This window comes from Balaenoptera physalus (genome assembly GCF_965194825.1).
Source record: "Balaenoptera physalus genome assembly, chromosome: 19".
Lineage (NCBI taxonomy): Eukaryota > Metazoa > Chordata > Mammalia > Artiodactyla > Balaenopteridae > Balaenoptera > Balaenoptera physalus.
This window is the reverse complement of record NC_138900.1, coordinates 48,471,567-48,490,599: the sequence shown is the minus strand read 5'-3', so window position 1 is coordinate 48,490,599 and position 19,033 is coordinate 48,471,567. Positions and strand designations below refer to the sequence as shown.

Genomic DNA, 19,033 nt, shown 5'->3' with positions numbered 1-19,033 from the left:
CTTCGTCTCCCATCACTCCTGGGGTGATGCTGGCCCAGAGCTTGCGCATCCTCTTACTCCCATGGGCAGCAGCTGACCCTGCAGTGCTGGGTGACGCCCATCTTTCCCCTTGATTTCTCTGATGCCATTTTCTGGGGGTTGTACTTCCCTGGCCACTTTGTCTCAGGCCTTTTCTTTTCCTCTTCAACGTTTTGGATTTTAATAAACTTCAAACATACAGAAAATAATAGAACATCCCATCCCCACTCCCACCTCCACCCGCCGTGACCCACTGAGATTAAACAGATGTTAATGTCTTGCAGTATTTGCCTCAGGGCTCTCAAACAAAAACAAAAACAAAAACAAACCATAAACAAAAAAGCTTTGTGGAATGAGCTAGTCTCCCCATTCCATGCCTTTACCTGCCTTCTGCATGTGTTCCAAGCCTATGGGTAGTCTTCGCAAGTGCAGAGTAGCATTTTCCTCCATATTATATTTTCATAAACAATATATACTATTTTGTGTTTCAAAAATTTAAATAAAAAGATATATCTTATAGCACGTGCTTTTTAAACTTAATAAAGTTTTTGAGATTTACCCATCTTGAGAAATATATGAGATTGAGATTAATGAGATTGAATTCATTAATTTTAGCTGATGTATGAATAAACCAAACTGGAGACATTAGGGTGTTTCTCCCTTTTAGGAAATTATTATTGCCGACTGTGCCTGCAGTGAACACTCTTGTCTGTGCCTCCCACGCACATCTTTTCCTTGTTGAGGTATTGCCAAGTTTCTCTCTAAAGGGCTTGTGCTAGTGTCCACTCATGCCCGCAAACGTATAGGGGCTCCTGTTTCCCATGTCCTTGCCAAAGCCCAGGATTACCACGCTCATTTATTTTTGCCCATCTGGTGAGTCGAAATGGTACCTCATTGTTGTTTTAATTTCCTGATCGCTGGTTACTAATGAAGCATTTTTAAAAACATGTTTTAGGCAGTTGGGTTTTCTGCCTATTCATATCCCTTACCCCATTTTTCTATTGGCTTGTTTAAAAAATTTTGTTTATGATGTCTTCTGTTGTAAAGTTTTAATTTTAATGGTATGCATAGTTTCTCTTTCTCTCTCTTTCTCATGGTCCCAAGAACATTTATTAAATACTCCATTCAGCTGTGTTATGCCACCTCTGTCATATGCCAAGTTGCCATATGTATGTAGGTCTATTTCTGGGTTCTCATTTTTATTCCTATATTAGTCTGCTCAGGCTGCCATAACAAAATGCCACAGACTGGGTGGCTTAAACAACAGACATTTATTTTCCCACAGTTCTGGAAGCCAGAAGTCCATGATCAAGGTGCCAGCAAATTCAGTTTCTGGTGAGGACTCTCTTCCTGGTTTGTCTGGCTGCCTTGTCACCATTTTCTCATATGGCCTTTCCATGGTGGGCAAGGTGCGGGGAGGGATAGGGGAGAGGAAGGGGGAGGGAGGTCTCTGTTGTCTTTTTCTATAGGGACATTAATCCTATCAGACCCTTAGGATCTCATTTAATCTTAATTACCACTCTGGAGGCCCCATATGCAAGTATAGCCACACTGGGGATTAGGATTTCAGCATATGAATTTTTGGGGTACACAAACATTCAGTCCATTACAATTCCATTAGTCTTTGTCAACCCCTGAGCTAGTACCAAAGCTTTAGAGTAATTCCAATATCTCGTTGGGTGAGTCCATCCTTATAATTCTTTTCATTCTTCCATAAGAATTTTAGAATCACCTTGCAGAGTTCCACAAACAACCTCTGTTATAAAATTTCATTTAATGTGGAGATTGCTTTGGAATGAAATTGACATCTTTATGATAGTAGCTCTTCACACCTGTGAATGTGGTATATTTCTTCTCTTACTTAGATTTTTCTTTTATGTCCATTAACAAAATGTCATAATCTCTATGTAAAGTTTTACAATCTTTGAACGGGTGTATTCTCAGACACCTGTAGTTTCTGTTGCTGTTTTAAATGGTTTCTTTGAAAAGCCACATTTTCTCATTATTTGTTGCTGGTATTCAGAAACACTATTTTTGTTTTTTGTAACCTTGTGGAACTCAATCAGTTCTAGTAATTTGACTGTAGATTCTTGGATTTTCTGTGTAGAGAATCATATTATCAGTGAGTAATGCTAGTTTTTTTCTCCTTCCCAATCCATATACCCTTTGTTTTTCTTGTCACATTGTACTAAGATCTTTAGCACAATGTCAAATAGAAGTGGCGATAATAGGCATCTCTAAGGAAACGCTTCTAACATTTTACCATGAAATGCAATGTTCATTTTAGGTTTGGGTAGTTTTCTGTTATTAAGGAGGTTCCCTTTTTTCCTAGTTTGCCAAGAGTCTTCCAAAAATTAGTATTGAATATTACTAAATAGTTTTCCTGCAGCTTATGAGATGATTAAATGGTTTTCTCCTTTAAATAAAAGATGGTGAATTACATTAACAGAATTTTGAGACGAAACCACCTTTACATTCCTGGCAGATGCCCTGCTTGATCCTGATGCATTGCTTGCTTATATATTGCCTGATTTAGTTTGCTAGTATTTTATTGAGAATTTTTATGGTTGTATTCAAATAATATAGGCCTATAGTTTACTTTCCTTATCATGTCTGGTTTTAAGATCAAAGCTTTACCAGATGGTACAACATATTATAACCCCCCCCCTTTTTAAAAAAATTATTTATTTATTTATTCCTAGCTGTGTTGGGTCTTCGTTTCTGCGCGAGGGCTTTCTCTAGTTGCGGCAAGCGGGGGCCACTCCTCATCGCGGTGCGCGGGCCTCTCACTATCGCGGCCTCTCTTGTTGCGGGGCACAGGCTTCAGACGCGCAGGCTCAGTAATTGTGGCTCACGGGCCCAGTTGCTCCGTGGCATGTGGGATCCTCCCAGACCAGGGCTCGAACCCGTGTCCCCTGCATCGGCAGGAGGACTCTCAACCACTGCGCCACCACGGAAGCCCCCCCCCCTTTTTTTTAAGAGAAAAAAGGGACAGACAAGTGGAACTGAATATGAATCTAGAAATGAACTGCATATGGGATTTTATTCTTTTATTTTTTTTTGGCCGCACGACGCGGCACGGGGGATTTTAGTTCTCCAATCAGGGATCGAACCGCTGCCCCCTGCAGTGGAAGCATGGATTCTTAACCACTGGACTGCCAAGGAAGTCCCACATTTGGGATATTAGCATTTAACAAAAATGCCATTTCAAATCAGTGGGGGAAAGTTGTACTATCCAATAAATGAATAAACTGAGTGATAAGGTGGAACAGCTGGAGAGCCATCAGGATACAAAGCTGGAGCCGTGGTTCACACCATATACCAAAATGACTCCAAATAAATCAAAAGATTTAAATGTAAAAAATGAAACAAGTGCCAGATGAAAACATGGATGAATTATTTTATACCCTGTTTTTCTATTTCTTTTTGAGTCTATTTTTGTACATCATATGTTTTTCTGGGAAATTATTCGTATTATAATTTATTGGCATAAAAGTTCATATTTTCCCTGTGGTCTTTAAAACCTCTTCTTTATACTAATATTTTTCTTTGTTTTCTTTTTTTCTTATGGTTTATCTACTTTATTAGTCTTTTCAAAGAATTAGATTTTGGTTTTATTAGTCATCACTATGAATCTTTGTTTCCTATTTTATTAATTTTAACTCTTTGACATTGCCTTCTTAATTCCTTTTTTTGTTTTGTTTTGTTTTGGTACCTCCTTTTTTTTCGAATTTTATTTATTTTTTTATACAGCAGGTTCTTATTAGTTATCCATTTTATACATATTAGTGTATGTATGTCAATCCCAATCTCCCAGTTCATCCCACCACCATCACCACCCCAACCCCCCCCCACCCCACCACATTCCCCCCTTGGTGTCCATACATTTGTTCTCTACATCTGTGTCTCTATTTCTGCCCTGCAAACCAGTTCATCTGTACCATTTTTCTAGGTTCCACATATATGTGTTAATATACGATATTTGTTTTTCTCTCTTTTTTTTTAACATCTTTATTGGAGTATATTTGCTTTACAATGATGTGTTAGTTTCTGCTTTATAACAAAGTGAATCAGTTATACATATACATATGTTCCCATATCTCTTCCCTCTTGCATCTCCCTCCCTCCCGCCCTCCCTATCCCACACCTCTAGGTGGTCACAAAGCACAGAGCTGATCTCCCTGTGCTATGCGGTTGCTTCCCACTAGCTATCTATTTTACGTTTGGTAGTGTATATATGTCCATGCCACTCTCTCTTTTTGTCATATCTTACCCTTCCCCATCCCTATATCCTCAAGTCCATTCTCTAGTAGGTCTGTGTCTTTATTCCCGTCTTGCCACTAGGTTCTTCATGACCTTTTTTTTTTTTCTTAGATTCCATATATATGTGTTAGCATACTGTATTTGTTTTTCTCTTTCTGACTTACTTCACTCTGTATGACAGTCTCTAGATCCATCCACATCTCTACAAGTGACCCAATTTCGTTGTAATAAATTGGCTGAGTAATGTTCCATTGTATATATGTACCACATCTTCTTTATCCATTCATCTGTCGATGGGCATTTAGGTTGCTTCCATGTCCTGGCTGTTGTAAATAGTTCTGCAATGAACTTTGGGGTGCATGTGTCTTTTTGAATTATTGTTTTCTCTGGGTATATGCCCAGTAGTGGGATTGCTAGGTCATATGGTAATTCTATTTTTAGATTTTTAAGGAACCTCCATAGTGGCTGTATCAATTTACATTCCCACCAACAGTGCAAGAGGGTTCCCTTTTCTCCACACCCTCTCCAGCATTTGTTGTTTGTAGATTTTCTGATGATGGCCATTCTATTCTAACTGGTGTGAGGTGATACCGCATTGTAGTTTTGATTTGCATTTCTCTAATAATTAGTGATGCTGAGCAGCTTTTCATGTGCTTCTTGGCCATCTGTATGTCTTCTTTGGAGAAATGTCTATTTAGGTCTTCTGCCCATTTTTGGATTGCGTTGTTTGTTTTTTTAATATTGAGCTGTTTATATATTTTGGAGATTAATCCTTTGTCCGTTGATTCGTTTGCAAATATTTTCTCCCATTCTGAGGGTTGTCTTTTCATCTTGTTTGTAGTTTCCTTTGCTTTACAAAAGCTTTTAAGTTTCATTAGGTCCCATTTGTTTATTTTTGTTTTTATTTCCATTACTCTAGGAGGTGGGTCAAAAAAGATCTTGCTGTGATTTATGTCAAAGAGTGTTCTTCCTATGTTTTCCTCTAAGAGTTTTATAGTGTCCAGTCTTACATTTAGGTCTCTAATCCATTTTGAGTTTATTTTTGTGTATGGTGTTAGGGAGTGTTCTAATTTCATTCTTTTACATGTAGCTGTCCAATTTTCCCAGCACCACTTATTGAAGAGACTGTCTTTTCTCCATTGTATATCCTTGCCTCCTTTGTCATAGATTAGTTGACCATAGGTGCGTGTGTTTATCTCTGGGCTTTCTATCCTGTTCCATTGATCTATATTTCTGTTTTTGTGCCAGTACCATATTGTCTTGATTACTGTAGCTTTGTAGTATAGTCTGAAGTCAGGGAGTCTGATTCCTCCAGCTCGGTTTTTTTCCATCAAGAATGCTTTGGCTATTTGGGGTCTTTCGTGTCTCCATACAAATTTTAAGATTTTTTGTTCTAGTTCTATAAAAAATGCCATTGGTAATTTGATAAGGATTGCATTGACTCTGTAGATTGCTTTGGGTAGTATAGTCATTTTCACAATATTGATTCTTCCAATCCCAGAACATGGTATATCTCTCCATCTGTTGGTATGATCTTTAATTTCTTTCATCAGTGTCTTATAGTTTTCTGCATTCAGGTCTTTTGTCTCCCTAGGTAGGTTTATTCCTAGGTATTTTATTCTTTTTGTTGCAGTGGTAAATGGGAGTGTTTCCTTAATTTCTCTTTCAGATTTTTCATCATTAGTGTATAGGAATGCAAGAGATTTCTGTGCATTAATTTTGTATCCTGCAACTTTACCAAATTCATTGATTAGCTCTAGTAGTTTTCTGCTGGCATCTTTAGGATTCTCTATGTATAGTATCATGTCATCTGCAAACAGTGACAGTTTTACTTCTTCTTTTCCAATTTGTATTCCTTTTATTTCTTTTCCGTCTCTGATTGCCGTGGCTAGGACTTCCAAAACTATGTTGAATAATAGTGGTGAGAGTGGACATCCTTGTCTTGTTCCTGATCTTAGAGGAAATGCTTTCAGTTTTTCACCACTGAGAATGATGTTTGCTGTGGGTTTGTCATATATAGCCTTTATTATGTTGAGGTAGGTTCCCTCTATGCCCACTTTCTGGAGAGTTTTTATCATAAATGGGTGTTGAATTTTGTCAAAAGCTTTTCCTGCATCTATTGAGATGATCATATGGTTTTTCTTCTTCAATTTGTCAATATGGTGTATCACACTGATTGATTTGCATATATTGAAGAACCCTTGCATCTCTGGGATAAATCCCACTTGATCATGGTGTATGATCCTTTTAATGTGTTGTTGGATTCTGTTTGTATTTTGTTGAGGATTTTTGCATCTATATTCATGAGTGATATTGGTCTGTAATTTTCTTTTTTTGTAGTATCTTTGTCTGGTTTTGGTATCAGGGTGATGGTGGCCTCATAGAATGAGTTTGGGGGTGTTCCTTCCTCTGCAATTTTTTGGAAGAGTTTGAGAAGGATGGGTGTTAGCGCTTCTCTAAATGATAGAATTCACCTGTGGAGCCATCTGGTCCCGGACTTTTGTTTGTTGGAAGATTTTTAATCACAGTTTCAGTTTCATTACTTGTGATTGGTCTGTTCATATTTTCTATTTCTTCCTGGTTCAGTCTTGGAAGGTTATACCTTTCTAAGAATTTGTCCATTTCTTTCAGGTTGTCCATTTTATTGGCATAGAGTTGCTTGTAGTAGTCTCTTAGGATGCTTTGTATTTCTGTGGTGTCTGTTGTAACTTCTCCTTTTTCATTTCCAATTTTATTGATTTGAGTCCTCTCCCTCTTTTCTTGATGAGTCTGGCTAATAGTTTATCAATTTTGTTTATCTTCTCAAAGAACCAGCTTTTAGTTTTATTGATCTCTGCTATTGTTTTCTTTGTTTCTATTTCATTTATTTCTGCTCTGATCTTTATGATTTCTTTCCTTCTAGTAACTTTGGGTTTTGTTTGTTCTACTTTCTCTAGTTCCTTTAGGTGTATGGTTAGATTGTTTATTTGAAATGCTTGTTGTTTCTTGAGGTGGGATTGTATTGCTATAAACTTTCCTCTTAGAACTACTTTTGCTGAATCCCATAGGTTTTGGATCGTCGTATTTTCATTGTCATTTGTCTCTAGGTATTTTTTGATTTCCTCTTTGATTTCTTCAGTGATCTCTTTGTTATTTAGTAATGTATTGTTTAGCCTCCATGTGTTTGTGTTTTTTACGTTTTTTTCCCTGTAATTGATTTCTAATCTCATAGCACTGTGGTCAGAAAAGATGCTTGATATTTCAATTTTCTTAAATTTACTGAAGCTTGCTTTGTGACCCAAGATGTGATCTATCCTGGAGAGTGTTCCGTGCGCACTTGAGAAGAAAGTGTAATCTGCTGTTTTTGCATGGAATGTCCTATAAATGTCAATTAAATCTATCTGGTCTATTGTGTCATTTAAAGCTTGTGTTTCCTTACTAATTTCCTGTTTGGATGACCTGTCCATTGGTTTAAGTGAGGTGTTAAAGTCCCCCACTAATATTGTGTTACTGTCGATTTATTCTTTTATAGCTGTAGCAGTTGCCTTATGTATTGAGGTGCTCCTATGTTGGGTGCATATATATTTATAATTGTAATAGCGTCTTCTTGGATTGATCCCTTGATCATTATGTAGTGTCCTTCCTTGTCTCTTGTAACATTCTTTATTTTAAAGTCTATTTTATCTGATATGAGTATTGCTACTCCAGCTTTCTTTTGATTTCCATTTGCATGGAACATCTTTTTCCATCCCCTCACTTTCAGTCTGTATGTGTCCCTAGGTCTGAAGTGGCTCTCTTGTAGACAGCATATATATGAGTCTTGTTTTTGTATCCATTAAGCAAGCCTCTGTCTTTTGGTTGGAGCATTTAATCCATTCATGTTTAAGGTAATTATTGATATGTATGTTCCTATGACCATTTTCTTAATTGTTTTGGGTTTGTTTTTGAAGGTCCTTTTCTTCTCTTGTGTTTCCCACTTAGAGAAGTTCCTTTAGCATTTGGTGTAGAGCTGGTTTGGTGGTGCTGAATTCTTTTAGCTTTTGCTTGTCTGTAAAGCTTTTGATTTCTCCATCGAATCTGAATGAGATCCTTGACAGGTATAAAGTAATCTTGGTTGTAGGTTCTTCCCTTTCATCACTTTAAATATGTCATGCCACTCCCTTCTGGCTTGTAGAGTTTCTGCTGAGAAATCAGCTGTTAACCTTATGCGAGTTCCCTTGTACATTATTTGTCGTTTTTCCCTTGCTGCTTTCAGTAATTTTTCTTTGTCTTTAATATTTTCCAATTTGATTACTATGTGTCTCGGCATGTTTCTCCTTGGGTTTATCCTGTATGGGACCCTCTGCACTTCCTGGACTTGGGTGGCTATTTCCTTTCCCATGTTAGGGAAGTTTTCGACTGTAATCTCTTCAAATATTTTCTCGGGTCCTTTCTCTCTTCTCCTTCTGGGACCCCTATAATGTGAATGTTGTTGTGTTTAATGTTGTCCCAGAGGTCTCTTAGGCTGTCTTCATTTCTTTTCATTCTTTTTTCTTTATTCTCTTCTGCAGCAGTGAATTCCACCATTCTGTCTTCCAGGTCACTTATCCGTTCTTCTGCCTCAGTTATTCTGCTATTGGTTCCTTCTAGTGTATTTTTCATTTCAGTTATTGTATTGTTCATCTCTGTGTGTTTGTTCTTTAATTCTTCTAGGTCTTTGTTAAACATTTCTTGCATCTTCTCGATCTTTGCCTCCATTCTTTTTCCGAGGTCCTGGATCATCTTCACTATCATTATTCTGAATTCTTTTTCTGGAAGGTTGCCTATCTCCACTTCATTTAGTTGTTTTTCTGGAGTTTTATCTTGTTCCTTCATCTGGTACATAGCCCTCTGCCTTTCCATCTTGTCTATCTTTCTCTGAATGTGGTTTTTGTTCTACAGGCTGCAGGATTGTAGTTCTACTTGCTTCTGCTGTCTGCCCTCTGTTTTGGTACCTTCTTGAGATAGACATATGAATTGTTAATTTTCATTTTTCTTTTCTCAGTATATGGATTTAAATTTGAATTGTTTAGCTGCATTCTACAGATAGTATTTGCTAATACTATATATAACTAAATCCCCATATGTGTGTGGGAAAACATTAGATTTCCTCCTAAATATGTAAAGATTTAAATTTTACTGATTTATTTCTAATTGTGTTGCATTGAAGTTAGAGAATGTGGTATTATATTAGTTCCTTGTTATTTGTTTATTTTTGCTTTGTGGTCTCATTGAAGATAATTTTTATGATTGTTCCAGGTGTGCTTGAAAAGAATACCTAGCCTGTTACTCTGGGGTGTAGGGTTCTAAATGTTCTATGTATGTCAGTGGATCAAGCTATCAATTACTGAGGGAGACATGTTAAAATCTCCCAATATGGTTCCTACTTGTCAATTCTTCTTTAAAATTAAGTCCATTTTTGTCTTTTATATTGGGGGGGGCTATATTGTTCGGTACATACAAGTTCAGAATTGCTATATGTAGTGACACTCTTTATATACTTATTTTTTAAAACATAAAATTTGTTTAATCTGGTGATAAAGTTATGCTGGCTTTCTTTTAGTTAGTATTTTCATCTTATTTTTTCCATCTCTTATAACCTTTCTCCACATGCCTTGTATTTTAGTACATTGCTGGATTTTAAAAATCTATTTTTAAAGTCCTTTTGTCTTTCATTTTATTTTATTATTATTTTTAATTTAATTTAATTTATTTTTGGCTGCATCAGGTCTTAGTTGCGGCACGCGGGATCTTCGTTGAGGCACGTGGGATCTTTTACTGCGGTGCGCGGGCTCCTTGTGCATGGGCTTCTCTCTAGTTGTGGTGTGCAGGTTTTCTCTTTCTCTAGTTGTGGCGCGCAGGCTCCAGGTAGTGTGGGCTCTGTAGATTGTGGCATGTGGGCTCTCTAGTTGAGGTGCACAAGCTCAGTAGTTGTGGCGTGCAGGCTCAGTAGTTGTGGGATCCTAGTTCCCTGACCAGGGATCGAACCCGTGTCCCCCACATCGTAAGGCAGATTCTTTACCACTGGACCACCAGGGAAGTCCTCCTTTGTCTTTTATTTATTAAAAAAAATTTTTTTTGATGTGTTCACTTACTTTAATAACACTACATTTACCATGTTATCACCATGGAATGTAAATTCAGGTAAGACAAGAGAATTTCACAAGTACGACAAAGCATTCTGTAGTATACTGAAGTTTGTATAATGGCTGACCAAACCAGCTTGCTCATAAATCACTTCCATTATAGGCAATTTATTTTGTTTAACATTTATGATTCTTTCAGAGAAAATAAACAAGACTGCACACATTTAAAAAGTATTTTTCATTTACCTTTGCATTAGCACTTAAAATATACATTTCTATTTCAAAATGCCATTTAAAATTTATTCTAATATAACAGCAGCAAAATATAATTCTGCAATTACAGAAGAGCAAACGGGGATCTACAGTGAAGTTATTCTCATGTTTACAACTATGATTCTGAAATAGATACTACTTCAAAGCAGCTCTGTTACCAGCTCTTTAGGTTTGGTTTAAAAACACACACATAGTTGCTGGGAGGTTTATAATGTTGTATCCTGTGCACTGTTCTGAAAGAGTTCTTCAAGAGGCATCCAGCCCTTAAAAACAGTACTCAGTTCACAAGGCAGTCAGAAAGAGTTAAATTAACTGGGGTAAATAGGCTTCCTACATTACATCAAAAGCATATGATATTCTGCAGCAACTGGGAGCATTTTCAGGACTGGCATGTTGTCCTCTTTACAACTAATTTTATCAGAAGGTGGACATTGTACCACTGTCAAGTGCATTTAAAAGTGACATGTTTTTGTGCTAATCTGACTCCCCTGAATGACCTAGCTAGTGAACTAGTCACCAGTAACTTGGTCACCAGGCAAATCAAGCCTGCAAGAAAGGAAGCCAATATTCAAATTACCATGTTATTGTCCGACCCACAGAATTTATTTTCAACATAAACATATAACCTCAATATGAGATGTCTAACTAAAGCAAGCACCACCAACAACACCAAGACAGCATCTCCTCTTCTAAGGTTTAGGTTTTGCCCAGAATTCTCGATACATGGAATAGCCCATACCAAGAGTCATTGGTACCACAACAAAGCCTTGGGCTGCCATGCGCATGTGGATCAGGTGAACAGACATTTTAGTATTGCCCCTGCTCTTCAATTTATATAATCCATATGCAACGATTGCTGCAAAACCTGCCATTCCAATGGGGACAAATGGTGCCTCTCTAGCTTTTCGGATAAGTTTAGATCCCTGATCTTCATCATATGAAGAAAGAGAAACATCTGTGTCGCTTGACATAGTGACTGAAGAATCTTCAGACAACAACAAGGCGTCACAGGCTCCAACCAGCTTCTCCTTCTTTGTCTTTTAAGTGAAGAATATAGTCCATTTATATTTGCTGTCATTTATGATATATTTGGATTTATGTCTACAATTTAATTTTTTTTCTATTTAACATATAACAAACATTACTTTTTATTTTTCCCTTTTTAACCTTCTATTGAGTCATTTCTCTTTATTCTCTTTTCACCCTTTCCCCTCAACAGGTTTGATGTTATATATATGCTGGAATTCTGTTCTTTAGTAAAATAGTATTCGGTTTTAATATATTAATGTTAATATTGTTACCAAATCCCCCCACCACCACTCCCAATAAAGGACTTTTATTTCTTATCATATACCACCACTGTGGTCTTACATGTTATCGTGTTGCTACTGCTTTAGTTCCACCTTGTTTTAGTGTTCTCTCCCCCCAATTAAGCTATTAATATATTTTAAAAAACCAAGCAACCTCTGTCTTAATGTTTATTTAAGTCAATCCACAAGTTTACTAGGTTCTTTATTTACTGCTCCTTTTTTACACTGCAAACATTTCTTTTGGGTTTAATTTTCTTCTTCCTGAAGTCTTTTAGTAGTTCCTTCAGTGAGGGTTGGTGAAAGGAAAATTTTTTTTTCTTTGTCTAATTGTGTCTTTTACTCTTTCCACCTCAGCCTTTTAAAGAAATTATTCCATTGTTTTCTGGCCACTTTCTTTGCTGTTGAAAAATATGAAGTTAGTCTAATAGTTTGAGCTTTCTTTTTTAAGGTAAATTGTCTTCTTTTGGTTTGATTTTGTTTTCCTTTGTCTCTAATGATCAGCTGTGCCTCTATGACATGTCTAGGTGTGGCTTTATTTTTACTTATTCTTCTTGGTCCCTCTTTGAGAATTCATGTCTTTCATTAAATCTAATATTGATATGGCCACCTCAGTTCTTTTTTGGTTACTGTTTGCATGGAGTATCTTTTTCCATTTTCACTTTCAACCTATTTGTATCTTTGGATCTAAAGTAACTCTCTTGTGATCCTCATACAGTAGGATCATGTTTTTTTAAAATCCATTCTGATAATCTTTACCTTTTAATTGGAGAATTTAATCCATGTACATTTAAAGTAGTTACTGATAAGGAGTTATTTCTGTCATTTTGCTGTTTATTCTCTATATGTCATATCTCTTTGTTCCTCAATGTCTCTGTTACTGCCTTCTTTTGTGTTTAATATTTTGTAATATACCAATTTTATTCCCTTATTTCCTTTCTCTCTATATATTTTAGTTAATTTCTTAGTGGTTACCTTGGGGTTATAATTGGTATCTTAAATATGTAACAATCTCATTTGCATTGATACCAGCTGAGCTTCAACAGTACACAAAAACTCATTATTATTGTTACAAATTATATCTTTATACATTGTGGTCCATTAAGATAGATTTAAATGATTGTTTTATGCATTTGTCTTTCAAATCATATCAGAAAAGAAAGAAGAGTTACAAACCAAAAACACAAGAATACTGGCTTCTATATTTACCTATTTTAGTTACCTTTACTGGTGTTCTTTATTTCTTTTATGGCTTCAAGTTATTGTCTAGTGTCCTCTCGTTTTAGCCTGAAGCATTTCTTGTAGGGCAGGTGTACTAGCAACAAATTCCATCAACTTTTGTTTACATGGGAATATCTTAATTTCTCCTTCATTTTTGAATGGTAATTTTTGAAGGATAATTTCAAGTTTGAAGGATATTGTATACATTTCTTGGGGTTGCCATAACAGAGTACCACCACCTGGGTGGCTTAGAACAACATAAGTTTATTGTCTCTCAGTTATGGAGGCCAGAAGTCTGAAATCAAGGTGTTGGCAGGGCCCTGCTTCATCTAAAGGTGCTAGGTAATGATCTGTTTTGGGCTTCTCTTCCAACTTCTTGTAGCTTGAGGCATTCCTTGGCTTGTCTTGCCTTCCTGTCTTCTTCCTGTGTCTCTTCACATTGTCTTCCCTCTGTATATATCTGTCTCTGTGTCCAAATTCCTCCTTTTTATAAAGACACTAGTTGGGACTTCTCTGGTGGTGCAGTGGTTAAGACTTCATGCTCCCAGTGCAAGGGGCCTGGGTTCGATCCCTGGTCAGGGAACTAGATCCCACATGCATGCCACAACTAAGGAGCCCACAAGCCACAACTAAGGAGCCCACAAGCCACAACTAAGGAGCCTGGCTGCCGCAACTAAGACCCAGAGCAACCGAATAAAATAAAGATTTTTAAAAAATTAAAAATAAAGACACTAGTCATATTGGATTAGGGTCCACACTGATAACCTCATCTTTACTTGACCATCTACAAAGAGCTTATTTCCAAATAAGGTCATATTCACAGATACTGGGAGTTAGGACATCAACATATTTGGGGGGTACATAATTCAACTTATAACAGATAGCAAATTTAAAAGATAGACTTCTTGGTGGACAGTTTTTTTTTTTCCTTTAAGGACTTTAAATACATCATTCCACTCCCTCAGGCCTCCATGGTGTCTGGTGAGAAATTGGCTGTTAATCTTATCAAGGGTCCCTTGTACAAGATAAGTTGCTTCTCTCTTACAACTTTCAAGACTTTCTCCTTGTCTTTGTCTTTGGACAGTTATTATAATGTGGATCACTTTGAGTTTATTCTACTTGGTGTTTTTTGGATGTGTAGACTCCTAGCTTTTACCAGATTTGGAAAGTTTTTTGGCCATTATTTCTTTGAATATTCTTTCTGTTCCTTTCTCTCTCTCTTCTCCTTTTGGGACTCTGCCTATGTTAGTATGCTTGATGGTGTCCCATGGGTCTCTTAGGCTCTGTTCATTTTTTTCCTTCATTCTTTTTTCTTTCTGTTCCTCAGACTGAATAATCTCAATTGACCTTCTTCAGGTTCACTGATTCATTCTTCTGCCTGCTCAAATCTGCTGTTAAACAACTCTAGTGAATTTTTCACTTCAGTTATATTACTTTTCAGCTCCAGAATTTCTATTTGGTTTCTTTTTAAACTTCTCTTTACTGACATTCTATATTTGTTCATGAATTGTTCTCCTGGTTTCCTTTAGTTCTTTGAGCATTTTAAAGACAGTTGATTTAAAGTCTTTGCCTAGTAAGTCTAATATCTGGGCTTCCTCAAGGACAGTCTCTATTAATATTTTTTTCCTGTGAATGGGCCATAGTTCTTTCTTTGTGTGCCTTATAATTCTTTGAAAACTGTACGTTTTAAATATTATAATATAGTTACTCTGGAAATCATATTGCCTCTCCTCCCCAGAGTTTGTTGTTGCTGCTTGTTGTGAGTTAAAGTCATTTGTATGTTTAATGATTTTTCCTAAACTATGTTTTGAAAGACTATTCTTTCTCTTGTGTGGCCACTGAAGTCTTTGTTTTTCACTAGCGTAATGGTCAGGTAGTGATTTGATGGAGATTTCCTTAAATATCTGGAAACAAACAAGTCTTTGCAGATTGCCTTTGTGTTGGGGCACTCCTTCAACACCTCTCCAGGATGTTTAGAGCTCTTAGTTTTTACTTGCTGCTTGTGTAGGGCCTAAAGGTCAACCAAAGGTGAAAGCTTAGGGTTTTTTTCTGGGCATGTGTCCAGCTCTGGGCATGTGCAGTCCTTCTAGATTCCCTGGTATAGGTGGGAGCTTTTCAAAGCTCTTATTCTCCCATGCATCTCCTTCCCAAACTTCTGGTCTGTCTACTGCTTGGGAAACCTTGCCCCGGGTGGCTATGATTAGTATATATGCCTTTAAATGCTTTAACAAATGCTATCTAGGAGACTGCTTCAGCCCTGAGAAAACTCTGAGGCAGGTGAAACAAAGGCAAGTCCCTGGCTATTCCCTCAGGGAGCCACCAGACAGGTCAAGCACACAACTCTAATTCTTTGGGAACAAGATTTTTATTGTTCCCTCTGCCACCAGCAAGGAATGTGGCCAGGAATGTGGGCTGTCTTCATGACCACTGACAAGCTGGGGATTAAGGGATGGCAGGCAGGTTAAGTAAAATGCTACAACATTCTCTTACCAAAATTCAACAGCCTCTTTCTTCATTGAGCATTCTCCTGTTTTGTTTTGTTTTGAATTAGATTCCAGAGTTCTGAAAAAGTCGATTCTGACAGTTTTTGAGAACCTAATCATTGCTTTAGTGGAAGGACAGAGATTTGGAGTCCCCACTCTGCCATTTTTAGTGATGTCACTCTTATTAAATCTGGCGGGTTCTCAGTCACTATCACTTTGAATATTTCTTCTCTATTCTCTTGAGTGTCTTCTTCTGGAACTCCTATTAGGCTTATGATGAACTTTCTCATTCCATATTCTATGTTTCAACTTCTCTCTTTCATATTTTCTCTCTTTATCTGTCAGTACTATAATCTGGGTAATTTCCCCACATCCTTCAGCTCATTACTTCCCCAGCTTTTGTCTGATATGCTTTTTAACCCATTTATTGACATTTTTATTTCAGTAACTATATGTTCAATTCTAGACATTATATCTTGTACTTTAAAAAAAATCTGTCTATTCCATCCTAATAATGTCTTATTCTTTTCTTAGGGCTTTTATTTATGTCTTTATAATTTAAGTGTATTTTAAATTATTTTCTGACAGCTCTTTTATTATCTCATATTCTCAGGGTTCTAATCCTCCCATTTCTTATTTTTGCTGGTTCTTGATTCTTAGTCATGGGGATTTAAAAATCAGGTGTTTTGTAGTTTTGAACTGTGAGTTCATTTTTGTACCCCCCCACCCCCCCACCCATATCTGTCCTGTGAGAATCTCTTTATGCTTTGATTATGATTTTGCATTTGTTTTTCAGGAGTCCCATGGATTTCTTCAGAATACCATCAAATTGGGATCGATTTTTATGCCAGTTCCCAGGCACTACATTTTCTAAGCTGCATGAAGGTTTCTAGGCTGAAGGTAGGAAAAACTTAAACCAAATCTGTACAAAGTGTAGGCTTAAGGTTTGTATTTCTCAAGGTGGTCTTTTTTGCTTTTCCCCACTCAAAACTCGGGCAGAGATGAACATGCTTTCTTGTTCCTCTGTGTGGGTGAAAGGTATCTTCTCTGTCTTTTCCCTTAGGGTGCAGTCTTTGAAGGGTGCTGGCCTTATGCAGGATTCTCAGTTCTAAATCCCCACTTTGCTTGGGACCAAGGCCTCATCTCCTAACTTGAGAGTATATGAGAATCCATAGTCTAGGTTCCTGGGATAATATCTCGTGGGTCATTTCCACCCACATTGAAGCAGCTGATTTGTCACTGCTCCTGTTTTCCATTTCTAGCACCTCTGTGTTTCCCCTTCTTTTTTTTGCCAGCTCAGCCATTCAGTTAAAGCAATAGTGTTTACATTTCCTCTAGTAGTTTTAGGAAAGTGCAGCAGGAGGATTTTCAGGGTTCAATGATTTTTCATCTTGCTGGAACTAAAAGTATCTTCTCAAGCACCTTGGCTGGGAATCTGTCCTCTGCCTGTCTCTTTACTTTGTCCTCTGCGTATCCGTTTCCCAAGAGTCTTATATGGCCCTCTTTTCCTTTCTCCTGATACTGGAAGTCCTCATCTACCCCACTGAGACCTGTGGATCCCTGGACCCTAATAACTTTTAATAAGTAGGCAGGACAGAGTGTAGTTAGGGACTCAAGACTCTACTGATAAAGCTGGGTTTGAATCCTTTTTCTGCCACTTACTACCTGAGTTACCTGGGGGCAAGTTACTTGGCCATTCTGAACCCATTTCATGTATAAAGTGAATGAAACAGTGAACATAGGGCTCTGGAGACATGCTGTGAATGTGCAATAAACAAGGGACCTTGGGTTAGTCCGGAGTTAGGTAGGTAAGCTTTGTGATTATAGAGGTAATGGGCAGGGATTCAAGTCCATGAGTCTTCAGGCACAGCATCAAGGGCTTTACTTTTACTCCTAAGGAACAATCTCACACAAGATTATTACTGTCTTCATGTTACAGATGAGGAAACAGAGTCTGGGAGTGGTTGGTAACTTGCCCAGCTCAGTCCCATTCCAGTGGATGACTGCTTTGGGCTGAACATCCTTCTGGGCTTAATATCCCTTGCAGGGATAGTCACTGGAGATCTGAGGCTGCTTTAGATGTGATTTTTTTTTTTTGATTCTCATTTTATATTACTGATTTTTTTCTTTGAATTCTGGGGATGGGGTACCTTCAGAGTGGTCTTTCCAGTCAGGTGTGAGCTGGCACAGGGGTTGGAAGGAACCACTGGTTGCTACACCTCCCCTGCTCCCAAGGAGAGCAAAGCCTCAGGAAGGCAAAGACTCCTTCCTTTGACCACCAGGTAGGAAAGAGGCCCTCCACCCCCAAGCTGGGCTTTCTGGAAGCCTTTTCTACCTAACTTCAGCTGCCGCTGCTCTGGCCCCACTGGAAGGTCTGAGCCCATGCCCGGAGCACAAATAAGGGAGATGAGGCGTATCTCTCTGTTCAGTCACTTTCCAGGTGCCAAGATACACGCGTGAACGCATACCAGGCTCAGGCACTCCCCACCGCCCCTCACTTACAGAAATGGGCCACAGGATGAAGGGCATGTATCTCTGGATGGCGAAGGTGTAGATAATGATGAAGAAGGTGAAGATGGACAACTCCATGGTGATGATGAGTGTCAGGAGGGGGTGCACAGTGGTCCCCGTGAACATTATCAGCGAACCTATTAGGCAGCCCTGTCGGGAGACATGCCCTTTGAGCCACAGCAGAGGGCTGGGGCCAGAGGAGGCCTCGGGGAGCCCGCTCCTTCTCCCCCTTCCCATCTTTGGGCACTCCCCACCCCCCACGCCCTGCCCAGGGATATGGGCCCACTTACCAAGCTAATGAGCTTGACCTCAGCGTACCCCATAACCCAGAACTCTCTATTGCTGTCCTTGAATTCCCACTTGTAACGGCGACACCCCTTCCTCGTTCCCACTTCATCCTTGGGCTGCTCAGACTTTTTCTTCTCCTCTGTCTTTTCCTCAGGCTTGTCGCCCGGAGGAGGGGCCGCCCCCGGCGCGGCTGCGGCGGCAGCCGGGGCCGGGGCCGGCGCTGCTGCGGCCCCGGGTTTGCTGTTTTTGCCTTTGTCAGCCATCTTGCCGTGGAGTTCTCAGCTTCTCACGGCCTGCCCAATTTTTGCTGTCTCTGGCCAGGCCTGGCCTTTGAGCGAGCCGGATGCCCACCGACCTGCTTAGAGGCCGCGCTCAGCCAACGGCCGGGAAGGACGAGCGAAGGCCAGCGCTTAGCGCCCTCTCGGCGCGCGCCTAGTCTCCGCCGCGAGTCCCCTCCGCCCAGCCGCCCCCCGCCTCCCGCCGCCGGCGCCCCACGCGGGGCCCGGCGCGCCCGGCAGCAAGCACCTCGGCTGTCCGCGGCCGCCCAGACCCTGCGCGGGAGCCCCCGCGCCCACGCCGGCTCCAG

At 39.0% G+C, this 19,033-nt stretch overlaps 2 protein-coding genes and 1 pseudogene across 3 annotated transcripts in view; 1 reads left to right on the top strand and 2 right to left on the bottom strand.

Annotated features, from left to right (window-relative positions):
- TK2 (thymidine kinase 2) overlaps positions 1-19,033 on the top strand; it is an 80,733-nt gene that overhangs the window by 5,047 nt on the left and 56,653 nt on the right. Inside the window, exon 2 of the mRNA XM_082439740.1 lies at positions 16,445-16,548. The gene's annotated coding sequence lies outside the window, so the exon portion shown is untranslated. The remainder of the gene's footprint in view (positions 1-16,444; positions 16,549-19,033) is intronic.
- On the bottom strand, positions 2,986-13,766 carry LOC309649571 (HIG1 domain family member 1A, mitochondrial pseudogene; annotated as a pseudogene). Its single transcript has one exon. The product of its transcript is annotated as an HIG1 domain family member 1A, mitochondrial pseudogene (transcript).
- CMTM2 (CKLF like MARVEL transmembrane domain containing 2) lies at positions 17,976-18,993 on the bottom strand. Its single transcript, XM_082439769.1, is given in 2 exon segments — positions 17,976-18,381; positions 18,384-18,993. Coding segments are annotated over 2 exon segments (729 nt in total). The 5' UTR covers positions 18,711-18,993; the 3' UTR covers positions 17,976-17,979.